This window comes from Nerophis ophidion, unplaced genomic scaffold, assembly GCF_033978795.1.
Source record: "Nerophis ophidion isolate RoL-2023_Sa unplaced genomic scaffold, RoL_Noph_v1.0 HiC_scaffold_30, whole genome shotgun sequence".
Lineage (NCBI taxonomy): Eukaryota > Metazoa > Chordata > Actinopteri > Syngnathiformes > Syngnathidae > Nerophis > Nerophis ophidion.
In genome coordinates, this window is record NW_026906952.1 from 1,189,686 (window position 1) to 1,208,559 (window position 18,874).

General features: G+C 41.7%; 1 protein-coding gene across 1 annotated transcript; it reads right to left on the bottom strand.

The window, feature by feature from the left end:
* Positions 1–204: 204 nt before the first annotated feature.
* On the bottom strand, positions 205–1,948 carry LOC133546516 (oocyte zinc finger protein XlCOF6.1-like). Its single transcript, XM_061892292.1, has one exon. It carries the CDS (start codon positions 1,607–1,609, stop codon positions 338–340), a length of 1,272 nt encoding a protein of 423 aa, XP_061748276.1. The 5' UTR covers positions 1,610–1,948; the 3' UTR covers positions 205–337.
* Between the last annotated feature and the right edge of the window lie 16,926 nt (positions 1,949–18,874).

Here is an 18,874-nt window from a genome sequence, read left to right on the forward strand (position 1 = left end):
TGTGTAGTACTTGACTGAAAAAAGGTAATAATCTAAAATATCTCATCTATAAATCTTAGAAACTATGTGCTGATGTTTTTAGAAGGTCAAAGTTAAAGTCTTGACAGTTTATTTCAAATCCTGCAGTTTCATTTGCTGCTGCTGTTCTCACCAGCACACTTGTGTTTCTTACACTGGTACTTAGAAGACAATCTTTCACCACACACACTGCAACTCAACACTTTCTCTCCTGGGTGTCTTCTCATGTGTCTTTTCAAATGCTGACTTTGTAAAAAACTTTTACAACATACTGAACATGTAAAAGGTTTTTCTCCAGTGTGTGTTCTCACGTGTTCTTTCAAAGAGTGCCGTTGCGCAAAATATTTACTGCAGATTGAACAGGAAAAGGTTTTTCTCCAGTGTGTATTCTCATGTGCTTTTTGAAATTTTCCCTTCGAGTAAAATCTTTACCGCAGATTGAACATGAAAAAGGTTTTTCTCCAGTGTGTGTTCTCATGTGTACTTTCAAATGTGGCCTCTGAGTAAAATCTTTACCACAGATAGAACATGAAAAAGGTTTTTCTCCAGTGTGTGTTCTCATGTGTACTTTTAAATCTGGCCTCTGAGTAAAATGTTTACCGCAGTTTGAACATGAAAAAGGTTTTTCACCAGTGTGTGTTCTCATGTGTCTTTTCAATTGTTGACTTTCTCTAAAACCTTTACCACAGATTGAACAGGAAAAAGGTTTTTCACTGGTGTGTGTTCTCATGTGTACCTTCAAATTGATACTTTGTGTAAAACCTTTACTACAGAGTGAACAAGAAAAAGGTTTTTCTCTAGTGTGTGTTCTAATATGTATTTTCAAACTCTGACTTTGTGTAAAACCTTTACCACAGGTTGAACAGGAAAAACGTTTTTCACAAGTGTGTGTTCTCATGTGTACTTTCAAACTATGACCTACTGTAAAACCTTTACTACAGATTGAACAAGAGAAAGGTTTTTCTCCAGTGTGTGTTCTCATGTGTGATTTTAGACGACAATGGTATTTAAAGGTTTTGTGACAGTGAGAAGATGTGAAGTGAGTGTTGTCAGTGTGACATGTCTTATCATCTTTAGAGTCTTCATCATCAGTGTCAGGAGAGTGTGACGTTGTGTCCTCACTATCTGATAGTGGAGCTAAGAGCTTGTCTGCTTGTGATCCTCCACAGTGGTCTCCATCAGCTTCTGTTGTCATGTGTTGTGTTGAGCTGCTGCTTGGAGGCTCCCCCCCTCCCCTCTCCTCACTTTCACCTTTCACCTCATCATCTTCACTCTTCACAGGGACACCAGTCACTGGGAACTCCTCCAACCATTTAGGCTGACTGATGCCCTCTTCCTCCTCTTCCTCTTTGATGTGCGGCGGCTCTTGGTCCTCCTCTTCCTCTTTAAAGTAAGGGGTCAGTAGGTCCTCCTCTTCCTCTTTAAAATGGGTTATTAGTGGCTTCTCCTCTTCCTTTTTAAAATTGGGGGTCAATGAGTCCTCCTCTTCCTCTTTGATGTGAGTGGTCAGTGGGTCATCCTCTTCCGCTTTAAAATGGGGGATCAGTGGGTGTTTCTTTTCCTTTTTAATGTGGGAGGGCTGTGGCTCCATCCTGAAGCTCCACTTCTGTTGCTCAGGGAGAAGATGTTCTTCACAGACGTCTGCAGGCCACAAGAAGACAAACACGTTTTAGAAACATCCATCTGTGCTCAGTCACACAATGCATTCAGTACTTTTACATGCACTTAGGAAAAACAAGTTATCGTATGAACTGTCTTGAAATCTCAGTGACGCACAAACACGCTGCTCTTTACAACATTATTCACAGGAAGGAAAAACAAACCAGCACAACAGGACTTTCTACAATGGATAGACGGTTGATGGTTTAAAATTGATTCTGTCATATATTATTTCTTATAGAATTATTAATAGAACCGTTTTAAAACAGGCTACACAGGCTCCTAATTTAGTTGATGAAATATGCAGTAAAATATTTCATCATTTCCAGTATTATTTTCTCAAATAAAGCAACCAGATATTAACAGTAAATAAACAAGTACATTAATAATAATTGTTTCGCCAAATTAATACAATTAGAAATGACACAATATGTTACTGCATATGTCAGCTGCCAAATTAGGAGCTTTTGTAACCCATTTTGAAATTCTTCTATTAGCAATCATATACCAAATGATATATCGTGACATATATTGTTATTAAGATATAGATTTGAGGTCATATCGCCCATACCAAACATTGTTTCCCCGAGTCATTTTGTTTGGCCCACCAAATATATTTATTTTTATATTCTTTAGATGTGTGTGTATGTTTAAAATGTGGGACTACTGTTCTACATCACGTGGAAGTGTACATTTAAACCAATGTGGGTGGCACTGGGAGCAGGTGGGTAAAGTGTCTTGCCCAAGGACACAATGGCTCGGATGGCAGAAGCTGGGATTGAACCTGGAACCCTCAAGTTGCTGGCATGGCCGCTCTACCAACCGAGCTATACTGCCAGGCCACCTTAACAACATCAACACATTACCCACCGCCTAAACTAAAGTCTTAAAAAAAACAAAACATTTTTTGTTTTTTTGTCCTGTCCGGCTTCTCAGGCAAATCATATAGTCGATGTAGATGCCCGTATCGCATGTTCACATTTACTTTACAAAAGAGAAGTGTAGGATACTTCTCTTGTTGCCTTATTTGTATTTGACTTCATTAGACGTATTGATATTATCATTTTGTGCTAAACTAAAGTCTTAACAAGCTGGTACGCTTCGTACTGCCTCTGTCTCTGTCACTATGTCTCTGCAGCCCCCAGCATTGTCCCACCCACACAACCATCTGATTGGTTACAGGCAAAGCGGTAAGAGCCAATCAGCAGTGCGTATTCAGAGTGCATGGAATCAGGGCTCACGGCAGAGGCAGGCAGAGAGGAGAGACGGTGCATGTTAGCAGAAAGGTGTTCAGCAGGTGAGCATAATGCAGCGGACGATCCCCATATCATAATAAACACCTCCCAGTCAACTACTTGTAACATCACTATGAGCCCGTTGACGATCTGGAGGTATAGGCGGTAGCTCAGCTCGCTCACAGTCCTTGAGGTGAAGGCTGATTAGCTTTTAGCGTAACGTTAGCTCATTTTGCGATGTGTGCGTGCGTGTGTGCGTGCGTGTGTGTGTGTGTGTGCGTGCGTGCGTGCGTGCGTGCGTGCGTGCGTGCGTGCGTGTGTGTGTGTGTGTGCGTGCGTGCGTGTGTGTGTGTGTGTGTTACGGACAGTAAAGCCCTGTCTGTCTGAGAGAAAGACAAGCATTATTGACCGATAGTTAACATCTAAGTTATTTCACTTAACCTTTTTCTGTGTTGACGCAGCAAAAAGTCAGTGAGTCCTACTCTTCCTCTTTATTGTGAGCGGAGCTGTGACTCCTCTTTCTCTGTAAGGTAAGGGAGGGCTGTGATTCATTTGTCTCCTTAATGTGAGAGCTATCTGGCTCCTCCTTCCCTTTAATGTGGGGTTGCTTTGAATCCTCTTCCTCTTTAATCTTGGGGTACTGCAGAACCTCCATTTCCTTTTTAATATAAGGGGTTGTGACTGATTCTGCTCCATCCTTGAGGTCCGCTCTTGCTGCTCAGGGAAATGTTCTTCAATACACAAGTTAGACGAACAAATGCTTTAGAAAAGTCCAGATTTACCCAGTCACATGACATTTTGTCCTGCACGGGTATATATTCTGATAATGTCTCTGAGGATTTTATCAGTCCCCACGTTGACATTCAAGATGTCAAAACCATACGGTACATCAGGGAAGCAATACAAAAACTCATGAAAAAAATAAACACAGCAGTAAAACACTTACATACAAACAAGACAGCTGCTTGTACACCCGAAAGAGAACAAAGAACAGTGTCTAAGAGGAGCATCAACATTTGCATTTAAACTGTAAAATCCTGTTTATGATTTATTTACTCTACTTATTTAAATATGAACATTTTCCTTTAGGAAACTTTTACGATTTCTGTGTTGTTGTAGCTGGTATGCTGCAATTTTTTTTTTTTCCCCCAAGATGGCGACCCTGTAGTGGCTGCTGTTGGCAGGAACTCTGTGCTCTTGTGTCATCCTTTTGTGTTTCCATCTTCTTTTCATGTGTTTATATACATATGCATATATATATATATATATATATACATATACATATATATATATATATATATATATATACATATACATATATATATATATATATATATATATACATATACATATATATATATATATATATACATATATATATATATATATATATATATATATATATATATATATATATATATATATATATATATATATATATATATATATATATATATATATATATATACATATATATATATATATATTTTTTTTTGCCTTTTGGTCCGGACCCTTTGGGACTGTGTGACAAGGGGTGGTACTTTCGTGACTTCTGCGGTGCTTTTTTTGGACTTCTGGATCTGCCTCCCGAGAGCCTTTTGGCCATGGAGACCGGCTGCTGGGTCTCTGCCACACCAGAATCCGTTTGGAGAGACTGGAGGAGATGCAGATGAAGAGACAGGACTGCGGAGCTAGCACTGAGCGCCGGGACGGAAAAGCTTCAGTGTCTTGGCTGAATGAGCAGGTATCGGACACCTCGGTCTCTTTGGACATATCCTCACTCATCCATGCGGACTGGACACTGGCCGAGACTTGGTCGGCGGCCGAGGGTGGAGTCGGCTCTCTTGGTTGCTTTGTTGGGTCTGCTCCCGTCTCTGGCCATGCTCCCTTCACCCCAACAGACAATGGTGTGGAACACCGCAAAAGCCACCACAGTGTATATGTTTCTTTTACTTTTTATTCATGTATGTATGTAGAAGTGTCTGGTTGCATCAGCTCTGCTCTTTTAATGTCCTTTGTCTTCTTTGAAGTTTCCCTCTTACACATGAAAGAGGGATGTATGCTAGGGCTATAAGTTGTTTTTTTCCCTTGGCCTCAGTCTGGACCCCCTCTCCAAGGGCCCAGGCTGAGACCGATTTTAAATTTTTTCTCACATTCCCCCCACTTGTTTACCTGTATGTATCTCACCTTTTTTGCAAGGGGCGCCGCAAGTTGGCAGACCCGTCAGCGATCCTGTTCTGTCTCCCTGGAATGTTTGTCTGACCTTGAATGGGATTGTGCTGAAAATGTTTATTTCCCCTCAGGGATTAATAAAGTATGTCTGATTCTGATGTTTGATATCAACAAAACATAGCTAATTAGTAGAAATGAACTAGATTAAATCATCTCTCAAAGGTGTTGAGACATTGATGGACAGCGGAGAAGTAACTAAATCCAAATAAAAAAATTATTTTATTTTTTATAAGATATTTAGACTTAGACTTCCTTTTTATTGTCATTCAAAGTTGAACTTTACAGTACAAATAAGAACGCAATTTCGTTGCATTATCTCTTGGTAGTGCAGGATAAAAAAAAACAATAAGGTGCAGATATACAGTTGTGATCCAAATTATTAAACCGCCACACAATTTTGGTGTTTTAGCAAGTTGGACATTTATTCCGTATTTTGTTTATAGTCATATCAAATAAAGATGTTTCAAATAGACAAATGCAACTCAAATCTTAACACTGTATTTTACAAAATACCAAAAAAGGACATTTTTCTTAATATCTCATTGACAAAATTATTCAACCCCTTGCAGATCATAACTCTTAAGAACAGAATTTGAATAAGGTCTTTTCAATCAGGTGTTGAACACACCTGTAGATGTGATTAGAACCATAACGAGCAACAATTAAAGTGATTGAAAAAGACTGACGCTCAGCTTCTTGTAGATGGTCAATGGTGTATTTGCAACATGGTGAAGTCCAGGGAGTGGTCAAAGAAGTCAAGAGAGGAGGTAATTTCTCTTCATAAGAAAGGATATGGATATAAGAAAATAGCAAAGACATTACACATTCCAAGAGACACAGTTGGGAGCATAATTCGCAAGTTTAAAGCTAAAGGCACAGTGGAAACACTACCTGGGCGTGGTAGAAAGAGGATGCTGTGTGCGTACAGTGATGAAAAACCCCCGGGTAACAACTGAGGAACTACAACAGGACATTGCAGAGGGGGGAACGCAGGTTTCGTCCCAGACAATAAGGCGCGCACTACGAGATGAAGCCCTCCATGCCAAAACTCCCAGGCGCACCCCACTTCTGACTACCAGGCACAAGAAAAATAGACTCCAGTATGCCAAAAAATCATCTGGACAAACCCCAAATGTTTTGGGAAACTGTTCTATGGAGTGATGAGACAAAACTGGAACTCTTTGGGCCTATGAATCAACGTTATGTCTGGAGGAGAAAAAAATGAAGCTTACAAAGAGAAGAACACCATTCCTACTGTTAAGCATGGTGGGGGGTCAATCATGCTCTGGGGCTGTTGCTCTGCCTCAGGTACCTGATAATCTTTTCCGTCGTCCTCACCACTCTCTGGAGAGACTTCCAGTCTGAGCCATTGCAGGCTCCAGTCCAGACAGAGATGCTGTTGGTCAGCAGGCTCTCTATAGTTCCCTGTAGAATGTGCTGAGAATGGGGGGAGGGAGCTGTGCTCTTTACATCCGACGCAAAAAGTGCATGCACTGCTGAGCTCTTTTTACAAGATCTCCGGTGTGTAGGGACAAGGTTATATTGTCAGTAATCTGCACCCCCAGGAACTTGGTGCTGCTTACCATCTCCACCGCTGTGCCGTTGATGATGAGTGAAGTGTGGCTGGACCGGTGCTTCCTGAAGTCAACGATGATCTCCTTGGTCTTGTCGACGTTCAGGACCAGGTTGTTGGTTCTGCTCCAGTCAACCAGATGTTTCACCACCTCCCTGCGAGATGTTGAAGATGTCTGTGAGAACCCCCGCCAACTGGTCTGCACATCCCTGAAGCACCTGGCCCGGAATGTCATCAGGTGCGGGGGTTCACTTTCCTCAGGGTATTCAGGACATCCGCTGTGTCCAAGTTGAGCAGCTGCTCATCAGAGCGAGGGGTGTTTTTTCTCGCCGGAGTGATGGATGTTCTCGCCGGAGGGGTGTTAAGTGCCTCAAACCTTTCAAAGTAGTTGTTTAGGTCATTTAGGAAGCTGATACTGTTGTCACAGGGACGGGGGGCAGCTTTATAGTCCGTGATGACCTGTATGCCCTGCCACATTTGTCGAGTGTTCGTGGGGTTCTGGAAGAAGTCCTGCACTTTCTGACTGTGAGCACCTTTGCAACCTTAATGGCACGGTTCAGGTTAGCTCTGGCTGTTTTTACTGCTACCATGTCGCTAGACTTAAACGCCTTGTTCCGAGCCTTCAGCATTGCACGCAGTACCTCACTGTTCATCCATCCAGAGTTTCTCTACGGCCCGTGTGGGGATGTTCTTGATAATAATAATAATAATAATAATAATAATGGATTCGATTTATATCGCGCTTTTCTATTGTTAGATACTCAAAGCGCTCACAGAAAAGTGGGAAGCCATCATTCATTCACACCTGGTGGTGGTAAGCTACATCTGTAGCTGCCCTGGGGTAGACCAACGGAAGCGTGGCTGCCAATTTGCACCTACGGCCCCTCCTACCACCACCAATCATTCATTCATCATTCATTCACCAGTGTGAGCGGCACCACGGGCAAGGGTGAAGTGTCCTGCCCAAGGACACAACGGCAGCGATTTGGATGTTAATAGGTGGGAAGCGAACCTGCAACCCCCCGGTTTCTGGCACGGCCGCTCTACCCACTACGCCATGCCGCCCCTAATCTGATCACACTGACATCCTCCATGCACTTCTGAATGTATGCGGACACAGACTTTGCATACTCCTCCACACATGTGTTATGATTATCGGTGACGGCTGCCTTGAACATGTCCCAGTCTGTGGTTCCGAAGCAGTCTTGTAATGCTTCCATTGCTCCCTCTGGCCAGGTCCTCACCTGCTTCACTGTAGCTTGCTTTCTGATCAGCAGGGGCTTGTATGCAGGAATTAGCATCACATATAGATGGTCTGAGGAGCCCAGGTGGGGGCGTGGTGCAGCTTTATACGCCTGTTTAATATTACTATAAACCAAGTCCAGCTTGCTTCCATCCCTGGTTGCAAAATTCACATATTGATGGAAATGAGGGAAAACTCTTTTCATGTAAGCTTGATTAAAATCCCCTGCGACGATGAAAACTTCCTCTGGATGTGTAGTTTGCAGTTCATTGATGGAGCAGCACAAAGCATTCAAAGCTTCTTTGGTGTGAGCACTGGGGGGAATGTACACTGTTGTGAAGATCATAGCACTGAATTCCCGAGGTAAATAAAATGGCCTGCATTTTATAGTTAATATTTCTACATCGGGAGAGCAGTGACATGAGACGTTCTTCCCGTTGTTGCACCAGTTGTTATTGATGTATATACAAACACCACCGCCTCGGGATTTACCAGTGAGAGTGCTGCTCCTATCCGACCGAAACATAGATAGCTCCTCGATGCTAACTGCCTCGCCCGGGACGAATGGTTTCAGCCACGTTTCTGTGAGAAATATGGCGCAGCAGTCTCTCATCTAGATAGATAAATAGATAGATAGATAGTACTTTATTGATTCCTACAATTCCAGCAGCAGTGTATTGCATATGAATCCAGCTTCAGGTAGTCCAGTTTGTTCTCCAGTGAGCGGACATTTGAGAGCAGGATGGAAGGAAGCGGCGTTCTGTGAGGATTAGCCTTTAGCTTTGTTGTTAGCCCCGCTCGGCATCTCCGTTTCTGTTTCTGATCCCACCGCTTATGTCTCCTCTGTCTGCGGTCCCCTCTGGTACTAGGCTCCGCTGCCTCACAGGCCGCTGGATGTAGCCGGCGTAGTATTCCCAGGATAGCGAGGAGGTCCAACGTATACGCATCTTTCGGTCTAATACTGCCCGATCCATCCACATCCAAAATTGTCTGGCGGTCGTACGTTACTACGGAGTGTCCACGCTGGAAGCCAGCCATGAAATTCACAGAAATTACTGGTAGATTTGCCAAAATGTTCTATTACTACCAAGAGCCTCTGCAGCCGCAGCCGAGCAGGGCGCCGCCATCTTGAGACCAATATCTGGCTTGTATCTTCAGTAGGGATGTACATTTATAGATTTATGGATATGATACCCTAATCAATATTCCTTATCGATACCAGTATTTATCGGTACTCTTGTCGGTACTACATGTCATTTGTGGAAATAAAAAAGTGGAAAAGAGGCATTTTAAATAGCATTCCTATTTGCAGAAGAGGTTGAAGTCTTAAAGAAGTCAACTATGTGTGCAGTGCAAGGTGAAATGCAGTTATGTCATCTTCTTCTCAATAACACACACATCAAACTTTGGTTGCTTCCTTATTTGTCATCATTCAAAGCTGATTGTAATGTGTAGCAGCGGCAGCTGAACTCAATGTGACAACGTGTCATAGTTACCTCAGTCAGCTGGAATTAAAAATACAAATAGTTGTGCCGTTAGTCCAGAATCTTCACGGTCTTCATGGACCACATAATTAAAGGCCTACTGAAATGAGATGTTCTTATTTAAACGGGGATAGCAGGTCCATTCTATGTGTCATACTTGATCATTTCGCGATATTGCCATATTTTTGCTGAAAGGATTTAGTAGAGAACATCCACGATAAAGTTTGCAACTTTCGGTGCTAAGAGAAAAGCCCTGCCTCTACCGGAAGTCGCAGACGATGACGTCACAAGTGTGGGGGCTCCTCACATATTCACATTGATTTTAATGGGAGCCTCCAACAAAAAGTGCTATTCGGACAGGAGAAAACGACAATTTCCCCTTTAATTTGAGTGAGGATGAAAGATTTGTGGTTGAAGATATTGATAGCGACGGACTAGAAAAAAAAAAAAACGCGATTGCATTGGGACGGATTCTGATGTTTTTAGACACATTTACTAGGATAATTCTGGGAAATCCCTTATCTTTCTATTGTGTTGCTATTGTTTTAGTGAGTTAAATAGTACCTGATAGTCGGAGGTGTGTCTCCACGGGTGTCTTGACGCCAATGTCTCAGAGGAGTTGACTGCAGCTTTATGGACGGCACAAGCTCAGCTTTTCTCCGGTAAGAAGCGACGTTTTAACCACAATTATCTCACCGAAACCTGCTGGTTGACGTGTGGTCGTGATTCATGTTCTCTTGACCGCGCTCTGATCCATAGGAAAGTTTCACCTCCGGGAATTTTAAACAAGGAATCACCGTGTGTTTGTGTGGCTAAAAGGTAAAGCTTCCCAACTCCATCTTTCTACTGTGACTTCTCCAATATTAATTGAACAAATTGCAAAAGATTCAGCAACACAGATGTCCAAAATACTGTGTAATTATGCCGTTAAAGCAGGCGACTTTTAGCTGTGTGTGTGTGCAGCGCTCATACTTCCTATAAACCCGTGACGTCTTGCGTAGACGTCATCGTAACACAACGTTTTTAAGACGAAACTCCCGGGAAATTTATAATTGCAATTTAGTAAACCAAAAAGGCCGTATTGGCATGTGTTGCAATGTTAATATTTCATCATTGATATATAAACTATCAGACTGCGTGGTGGCTAGTAGTGGCTTTCAGTAGGCCTTTAGGAACCAGTACTAAAAAAAAAAAAAAATGGTACTTGGTATACAGCTCTTATCTACACCACTAAACCTTTGAAATATGCTGACATATGTGCTGCTAAAGGTAAATAAACAGTAGCCATATTGAATGTTTGCCTTCATTTGACCAGGTGAGGTAAGGAGGACGGCCTCTAGGTCACATGGTTACACCCCAGCAATTACACTGTTGATGATTGATGAGCATTCATTTTTAAATGGTGGTGTTAAAAAGCAAATATATCTTCATCTTTAGTGATAAATGTGTCCCCCGGATGAACATGTGTCACAAACATTTTATTAGATGATATGTGGATGTTGTGCTTACTTGGACTGTGATGAAGCTGTGAGGACTCAGGTGGTTTGTCTTCATGCTCTTCAGTCTTCACAGAGACAACAGTCAGTGGAAACTTGCTGACATCAGCCTCCTCCTGCCCTACAGGACACTCTCCCTCCTGACTCATCCACACTTCCTCCTCTTCCTCTTTAATGTGGGGGGGCTGTGGATCCTCCTGCTGCTGAAGGGGACGTTCTTCTTGACGAGCGTTCATCTGTTGGACGTCCGCAAGACAACACAAACAAACTTCATCTCAGATGTGTCAAATATTTTTTAGTCTATCAAATATAATATTTTCCAAGTGGACTGACACCACTTTGTGGTGATGTTCTTCTACACGTGGAATAATCATCAGTTATTGATTATTATGAATTGTGTCATTGATCCTGTTTTCTGCATTTACATTAATTACTGATTAAAAAGTAACAACTTATAGAAAACCTCCTGCTGGGATTGTAGTTCCGTCATGACTGCATGAAGTCAGTCTGCACGTATAAAAGTTTCATTGTGCTGCAGCATCAAGTGACGCCAACTGGCTCCTCCCACTACCAACCTACCAGCCAACCTTGACGTGCACCTCCAAATTAGTCCCACCTCACGTCAACGGTGACCAGGACTACAGAGCTGTGGTCGGTTGGCTTTACTTTTACGCACAACATCCTCTCCTTGTTTTTCCTTCTGCAAAAGCAACATTTTTAGCCCAACAGACAAGAAACAGAAGTGCAGCGAAGCACGTGTAACAAGTGCCAGCGAGTGTGGCCGTGTGATAGTATGTTGCTTGAACCTCACTCACACCTTAAGGAATGTGCTGGCGTGAGAATATATATATATATATATATATATATATATATATATATATATATATATATTAGGAGTGGGCAAATTAATGCGTTAATTACGAGTTAATTCATCACTCTATTAATGCCGACAATTATTTGATCGCACATTTGCGTATGTTGTTTACATGCTTTTATTTTGTTAACGCCTTTTCTTAACAAGATGGCGACGCCCGGACGGGCTTCGGCGTGGAGGAGCTCTTGCTAAAGATGGAACATTTGGCAAAAATACCGGACAATTCTGCAAATTTCCTGGCTGGCTTACAGCGTGGTCACTCCGGGATCACTTACGACCGCCAGACAATTCTGGATGTGGATAGATGGGGCCGTTTTGGACTGAATGAGGCGTGCTCACTAGACCGGGTAGCTAGCATGGGAATACTTTGCCGGCTACATCCAGCGGCCTGTGAAGCAGCGGAGTATATGTGTTGTCTGTCTATTTATGAATAATGCAGACCAGGAGTGTTGGCTGAGTTCTTAACGTTTGCTTTCAGAGCGTGCATATCACAACATACAAGATGCCGTCATGGCGACACACAACCTATACCGGGCTACCGCGCATGCTCGTCACTCCTGTTGCATGCTGGGTAGGGTAGTTCTTTTTTTCCCTGGCTCATAACATCACAATATAGTACCATGTATATGATGCGTTCAGTTAATTAAAGCACCAAGCAAACAATCGGAAAATTCCCATCATATCAATTCCTAGATAAATGATAAATAAATAAATAAGTGGGTTGTACTTGTATAGCGCTTTTCTACCTTCAAGGTACTCAAAGCGCTTTGACACTACTTCCACATTTACCCATTCACACACACATTCACACACTGATGGAGGGAGCTGCCATGCAAGGCGCCAACCAGCAACCATCAGGAGCAAGGGTGAAGTGCCTTGCTCAGGACACAACGGACGTGACGAGGTTGGTTCTAGGTGGGATTTGAACTAGTGACCCTCGGGTTGCGCACGGCCACTCTGCCACTGCGCCACGCCGTCCTATGGTCATAATTATTTTAAGTGCACTAAGCAGAATAAACACAACATTATTGATATTGCTAGAACAGATAATTTGATCAAACATTCCCTAAAACAGCCCACTACCTGTAATATAGTTTTTTTAAACATAAGATCCCTGATTAAAAAAATGTTTCTGCTGTTACCTCAGAAATTGCCTGTTCAGATGTTATGATTGTGGCTCAGAGATTTGTATGTAGATTATATTTATTTTCCATAACAAACAGGATAACTTAAATACCCTGGCAGTGGCAATTAGCTTAAATGTTTGTATTTACATTTTTTGAGTTGATTTTCATCAAATATGCTATTTAACTGCTACTGTTTAACAAGGACTGATTTAAATTGTTTGCACAACAAATGTTTTGGCGCTTTTGTTTATGTGAGAGAATATTCCAATAAAGGTGCACTACACACTACTTTTGAATTCATTATTGGGCTTTGTGTATACAATGCAGTTAATCGCGATTAATCGGAGAAATAGTGCGATTAACTTCGATTACAATGTTTAATCGTTGCCCAGCCCTAATATATATATATATATATATATATACACATACATATATATATATATATATATATATTAGAATATTTGGGTACCTCATGATTTGATTACAAACAAAATATTGATGCATATTCAATTTGTGTGCAGTATATTAAAGCCATTTTTCATATTTAACATTTATTTCATTAAATATTTATTTTAGTCTGACTGAATAAGCATTAATCGCTTACAATTGTGCAAATAGTGTTTTCGTAATAACAAACACCAGTTGATTTAATTTCCATGATATGTCCACCCAATGCAGCTGAGATAGGCTCCAACACCCCCTGTCCCCCCTCGCAACCCCAAATAGGGACAAGCGGTAGAAAATGGATGGATGTTATCAAAGGAATAGAAGTGCATGCAAACATCATTTATATCTATTGTTAATAAAGTTGACACCAACACAAAATAGACCACTGCAATAATATTCTACTGTCATTATAATAATAATATTTGTAATTATTTTTTCATCCTGTAAAGCATCTTTGAGTACACTGAAAAGCGCTATACCAAATAAAATGTATTATTATTATTATTATACCATGTGACTTATTCCAGACTTAAATTACGAGACGTTCGTTTCTTTCTAGTAACAAATATTTAATGATGTTAAGCGTGACTGTAATATACAACAAAAAACAGTTAAAGTATTAAATAAGTCAATATAATTCTCATAGAGAACATATAAAATACACTCCTCAAGAAAAACGCTCGCATTTGCTACAAAGGCCTGCTAGCGGGCTAAAGCTAGCACGTTAGCTTCGAACAACATATGAGGTAAATAAGATAAATAATATGAAAATATATCATGTATATTACCTCATAAGCCGCGTGTACAAGAGAGGAGTGGAATATATTCTTCCTATTGTTACACCAGCAACTCTTTTTTGTCTTCTGTGGCCGGGCGAAGGAAGTGTGCAACACTCACTATTGTCCCAGTGAAACACGTGTTTGAAGGAAGTGTGCACCACTCACTATTGTCCCAGTGAAACACGTGTTTGAAGGAAGTGTGCACCACTCACTATTGTCCCAGTGAAACACGTGTTTGAAGGAAGTGTGCACCACTCACTATTGTCCCAGTGAAACACGTGTTTGAAGGAAGTGTGCACCACTCACTATTGTCCCAGTGAAACACGTGTTTGAAGGAAGTGTGCACCACCTACTATTGTCCCAGTGAAACACGTGTTTGAAGGAAGTGTGCACCACTCACTATTGTCCCAGTGAAACACGTGTTTAAAGGAAGTGTGCACCACTCACTATTGTCCCAGTGAAACACGTGTTTGAAGGAAGTGTGCACCACTCACTATTGTCCCAGTGAAACACGTGTTTGAAGGAAGTGTGCACCACTCACTATTGTCCCAGTGAAACACGTATTTGGCCAACATTTGTTCTGCGGTTGAGAACACCTCGATGACGTCACACAGGAGGTAGAACAAAACAAGACGTTGTATTGGTTATTATGGTTACAGGTCTTAATTACAACGTACATGTGCACATGTGTGTCGTTTAACAGAGTAAACGTCGTTATTAATTGTTTGTATGCGGATACATTAGTCTGAGTGCACTTTGACGTGCTAGCCTAGCCTGCTGGTTAGCTTAGCTTGTTAGCTGCTAACAAAGAGAGGCGGAAGTGATCGACACATCAAAGCAGAGATCCAATGTAAGTGTAAAGTGTTTTTATTGTGTGAACATGTCTACATTACAAATGATGTGAGTGTTGCTGAATCAGCGACTAAATGCTGCTGTTGAAGAAAAATGTGTGATGTTAGAAAAAAAACGATAGCAGAGTACAAGGAGGAACTTTGTTCAACAAAAGAGGAGAAGGAGCGACAACATCAACTACTGGACGCTGTTTTCAAGAAACATCAAGTTGTGTTACACATCCTTCCATCTATCCAACCATCCGTCCATCTTCTTCTGCTTATCTGAGGTCGGATTGCGGGGGCAGCAGCCTAAGAAGAGATGCCCAGCCTTTCTTTTCCCCAGCCGCTTCGTACAGCTCTTCCCGGGGGATCCCAAAGCGTTCCCAGGCCAGCCAGTTTCTAACATAATAGTGAGAGTCCAATCCATAGTGGGGCCAGCCGGAGACCATCCCGAGCAGGGACAGGTCAGCAACGCAGAGATGCCCCCAACCGATGCACAGACCACCCTGGGTCCCGACTCTAGGCAGATATATATATATATATATATATATATATATATATATATATATAAATATATATATATATATATATATATATATATATACACACACAATAAAAACTAAATAAGATAAGGCTCAGAATTGGTTTCTTAACCAAACCTTTTGTTGTGTACCAGAGAAGGGAAGGAGGCAACAACCAGGGCAGGACTGCGGTTTACAAGGTTCATTTAAAACCTTTGATGAATGCGTGGCGTGTGTATGCTACTCAAAGTGAATGAGTACCCACCTGCTCCCAGTGCCACCCACACTGGTTTAACTGTAACTTAAATATTGGGTTTCACTATGTAAAGCGCTTTGAGTCACTAGAGAAAAGCGCTATATAAATATAATTCACTTCACTTCACTATGTGTAATATTAAATATGTAAATGTTACCAAGGGTTGTTGTCTGTAAATGTTGGTTGTATCTTTCGTCGTAATCCAAGAGGGCAAGGCGAAGAGGCAGGTCGTGGACAGGCAAGAGGTCATGGGCAAGAGCAGGGCAGCGTGGTTTGGGTCCGAGCAGGGAGGTCGTGGATCGAGGAGAGCAGTCAGGAATCCGGATGCGAGTTGAGTGACAAGGCACAAATAAGGAAGGATAGCGTAGTCACTGAGGAAATACAAAAGGACATGAACCAGGGGAAAACAGAGAGATAGAGCAAAACAAGGGCAAGAAATTCACTGGGAAAACAGGGAATGTCAGACGTGATGCTTACTGGAAGGTTAGCGACGTTCTGGCAAAGGGTCCTCGGGTCTGCTGGTCTTTATGCTGCTCCCTCTCATCAAGCCCAGGTGTGTTGATTATTGATAGCGTGTAGGCTCGTTGCTGCGTGGGCGTGGTGCCCTCAGCACGAGCGAGGGCGCTTCTTGGTGCGCTGTCAGCAGAGGCGCCTCTTGGCTCACTGTCAGCAGAGGCACACGCAGCTCAAGCCGCTGAGGTAACGCGGGTTCGACTCCGCGTCATGACACCTTTCTACATATAAAGTGCAACATTCTCACATATAAAGTGCAACATTAAACTGCTTCAAGTTGTTGCTCAGATTAAATAAAATGACAAAACTTTTCTTCTACATACAAAAAGTGCACCATTAAACAATTTCAAGTCAACTCAGCCTCATATTAACTTTTCTTTTTCCCATCCTCCAGCCTTTAACCCTGGTGACTTTCAATCAATTTTCATGTTTTCTGCCAGAAAAATCAGTTTATCCACATTGTCTGCAGAAAGAGCAGACCTGCTTGCAGTTACAATGTCCCCAGCTGTGAAAAATACCCTTTCGCTGGACACAGAGGTAGCAGGTATGGTGAGGTAGTGCCTGGCTAACTTGGCAGTAAGAAGATATGTGGGCTCATTGTTCTTCCACCACAGAAGTGGGTCAAAATCTAGTTTTTAATGCACTATGGTCTTAAATCTGCTGCTGTAAAAACACCAACAGCATTTGTTATCGCTTTAGCCCTGCCTGAGTCGCAGAGTAGAAGCTGCTTGAATGCAGTGGGAGCTGTGTTTGTTTGTCTTTCTCTTCGTTGAAGCCATGTTACCCATTGTTGTATCGCACTGCAAAGCCGAAGTGTTCCCAAACGGGAGATCTTAACGATGCAGGAGGGTCTTCCAGCTCTGGCTTTTACACTTTGTAGTAGCCCGGTCGTTGTTAGCATGCTGTGTGTTGTGCCTCAGTGTTCATTGTTTACACAACGTGTGGTGCGCTACTTAATATGTCCGTGTGGAAACTTGTTCGATACACCTCCGAACCAGAACCCCCGTACCGAAACGGTTCAATACAAATACACGTACCGTTAAACCCTTAATACACACACATCTGAAGATTATAAAAAATTAAATATATTTGGTGGGCTAAACAAAATGACTCGGCAAACCAATGTTTGGTATGAGTGCTATGACCTCAAATCTATATCTTAATAACAATATATGTCACGATACATCATTTGATATATGATTGATGATAGAAAAAATTCAAAGCGGGTTACAAAAGCTCCTAATTTGGCAGCTGACATATGCAGTAACATATTGTGTCTTTTCTAATTGTATTATTTTGTCAAAACGATTATTATTAATGTACTTGTTTATTTACTATTAATATCTGGTTTATTTATTTGACAAAATAATTCTGGAAATTATGTAATATTTGACTGCATATTTCAGCAACTAAATTAGGAGCCTGTGTAGTGTCAGAATAATTGTTTCTAAGTTATCACAAAAACTTTGTGTTGCATTGAGTGACTGGTGAGAAGCAAAAGCTGTCTTTGAAACCTACCAAGAGTAAGGCTCGTAAAACTCCACTGTGTTGGGGAAAGCAAGATGAAGGTGTTCCTGTTTTCTTTCATGTATTATAATCAAACATAAAGATATTGTCTGACCCAAGTACTACAAAAGCAAAGAGGAAGCAGAACCAGTGTCCCCTCCAGGGGACCTCTTTTTGAACCTCCTTTTTCAACTGTTTTACGAACGTCTTTTTGAACTGTTTTACGAACCTCTTTTTGAACTCATTTACCACCTTTTCTTTTGAACTGTTCCGTAACCAAAGGCAACGCTGTTTATGACACACTTCCCTCTCGAAGTAGCTGTGGTCATGTGGTCGAAGAAAGTAAAATAAAGAAGGGGGAGTACAATCTTTCGCCAGAGCGTGGGTGACACTGTAAAAAGTTAGAGGTCGACACGTTTCTCCTCAATTGAATCCAAATTGAATTATGTCTCTGTTTGATTCTTTGCATCTTGTCTTGTTTAATTGATGTCATCAGTGTTTGAACCTGACATGTAGCCTGTTTTAAAATGGTTTTATTAGTAATTCTATATGAAATAATGTATCGCAAAATAAATTTTAAACCATATCGTCTATCCATAGTAGAAAGTCTTGTCGTCCTGGTTTGTTTTTCTATTCCTGTAAATAATGTTGTAAAGAGCAGCGTGTTTGTGCGTCACTGAGATTTCAAGACACTTCATACGATAACTTGTTTTTCCTAAGTGCATGTAAAAGTACTGAATGCATTGTGTGACTGAGCAGACATGGTGTGTGTTTGTCTTGCAGACATCTGTGAAGAACATCTTCACCCTCAGCAACAGAAGTGCAGCTTCAGGATGCAGACGGAGGAGCCACAGCCCTCCCACATTAAGAAGGAAGAGGAATACCTACTGATGCCCCATTTTAAAAAGGAAGAGGAGGACCCACTGACACCCCGATTTAAAGAGGAAGAGGTGGATCCACTGACCCCTCACATTCAAGAGGAAGAGGAAGAGCACAGCATCAGTCAGTAGAGAGAGCATCTTGAAGGACTGGAGGAGGTTGATGTCACCAAGATGCCAGTGACTGGTGTCCCTGTGAA

What these genes read in the sequence shown, in the direction of transcription:
- LOC133546516 (XM_061892292.1), bottom strand. Translation starts at nt 1,609, where the DNA reads ATGGAGCCACAGCCCTCCCACATTAAAAAGGAAAAGAAACACCCACTG.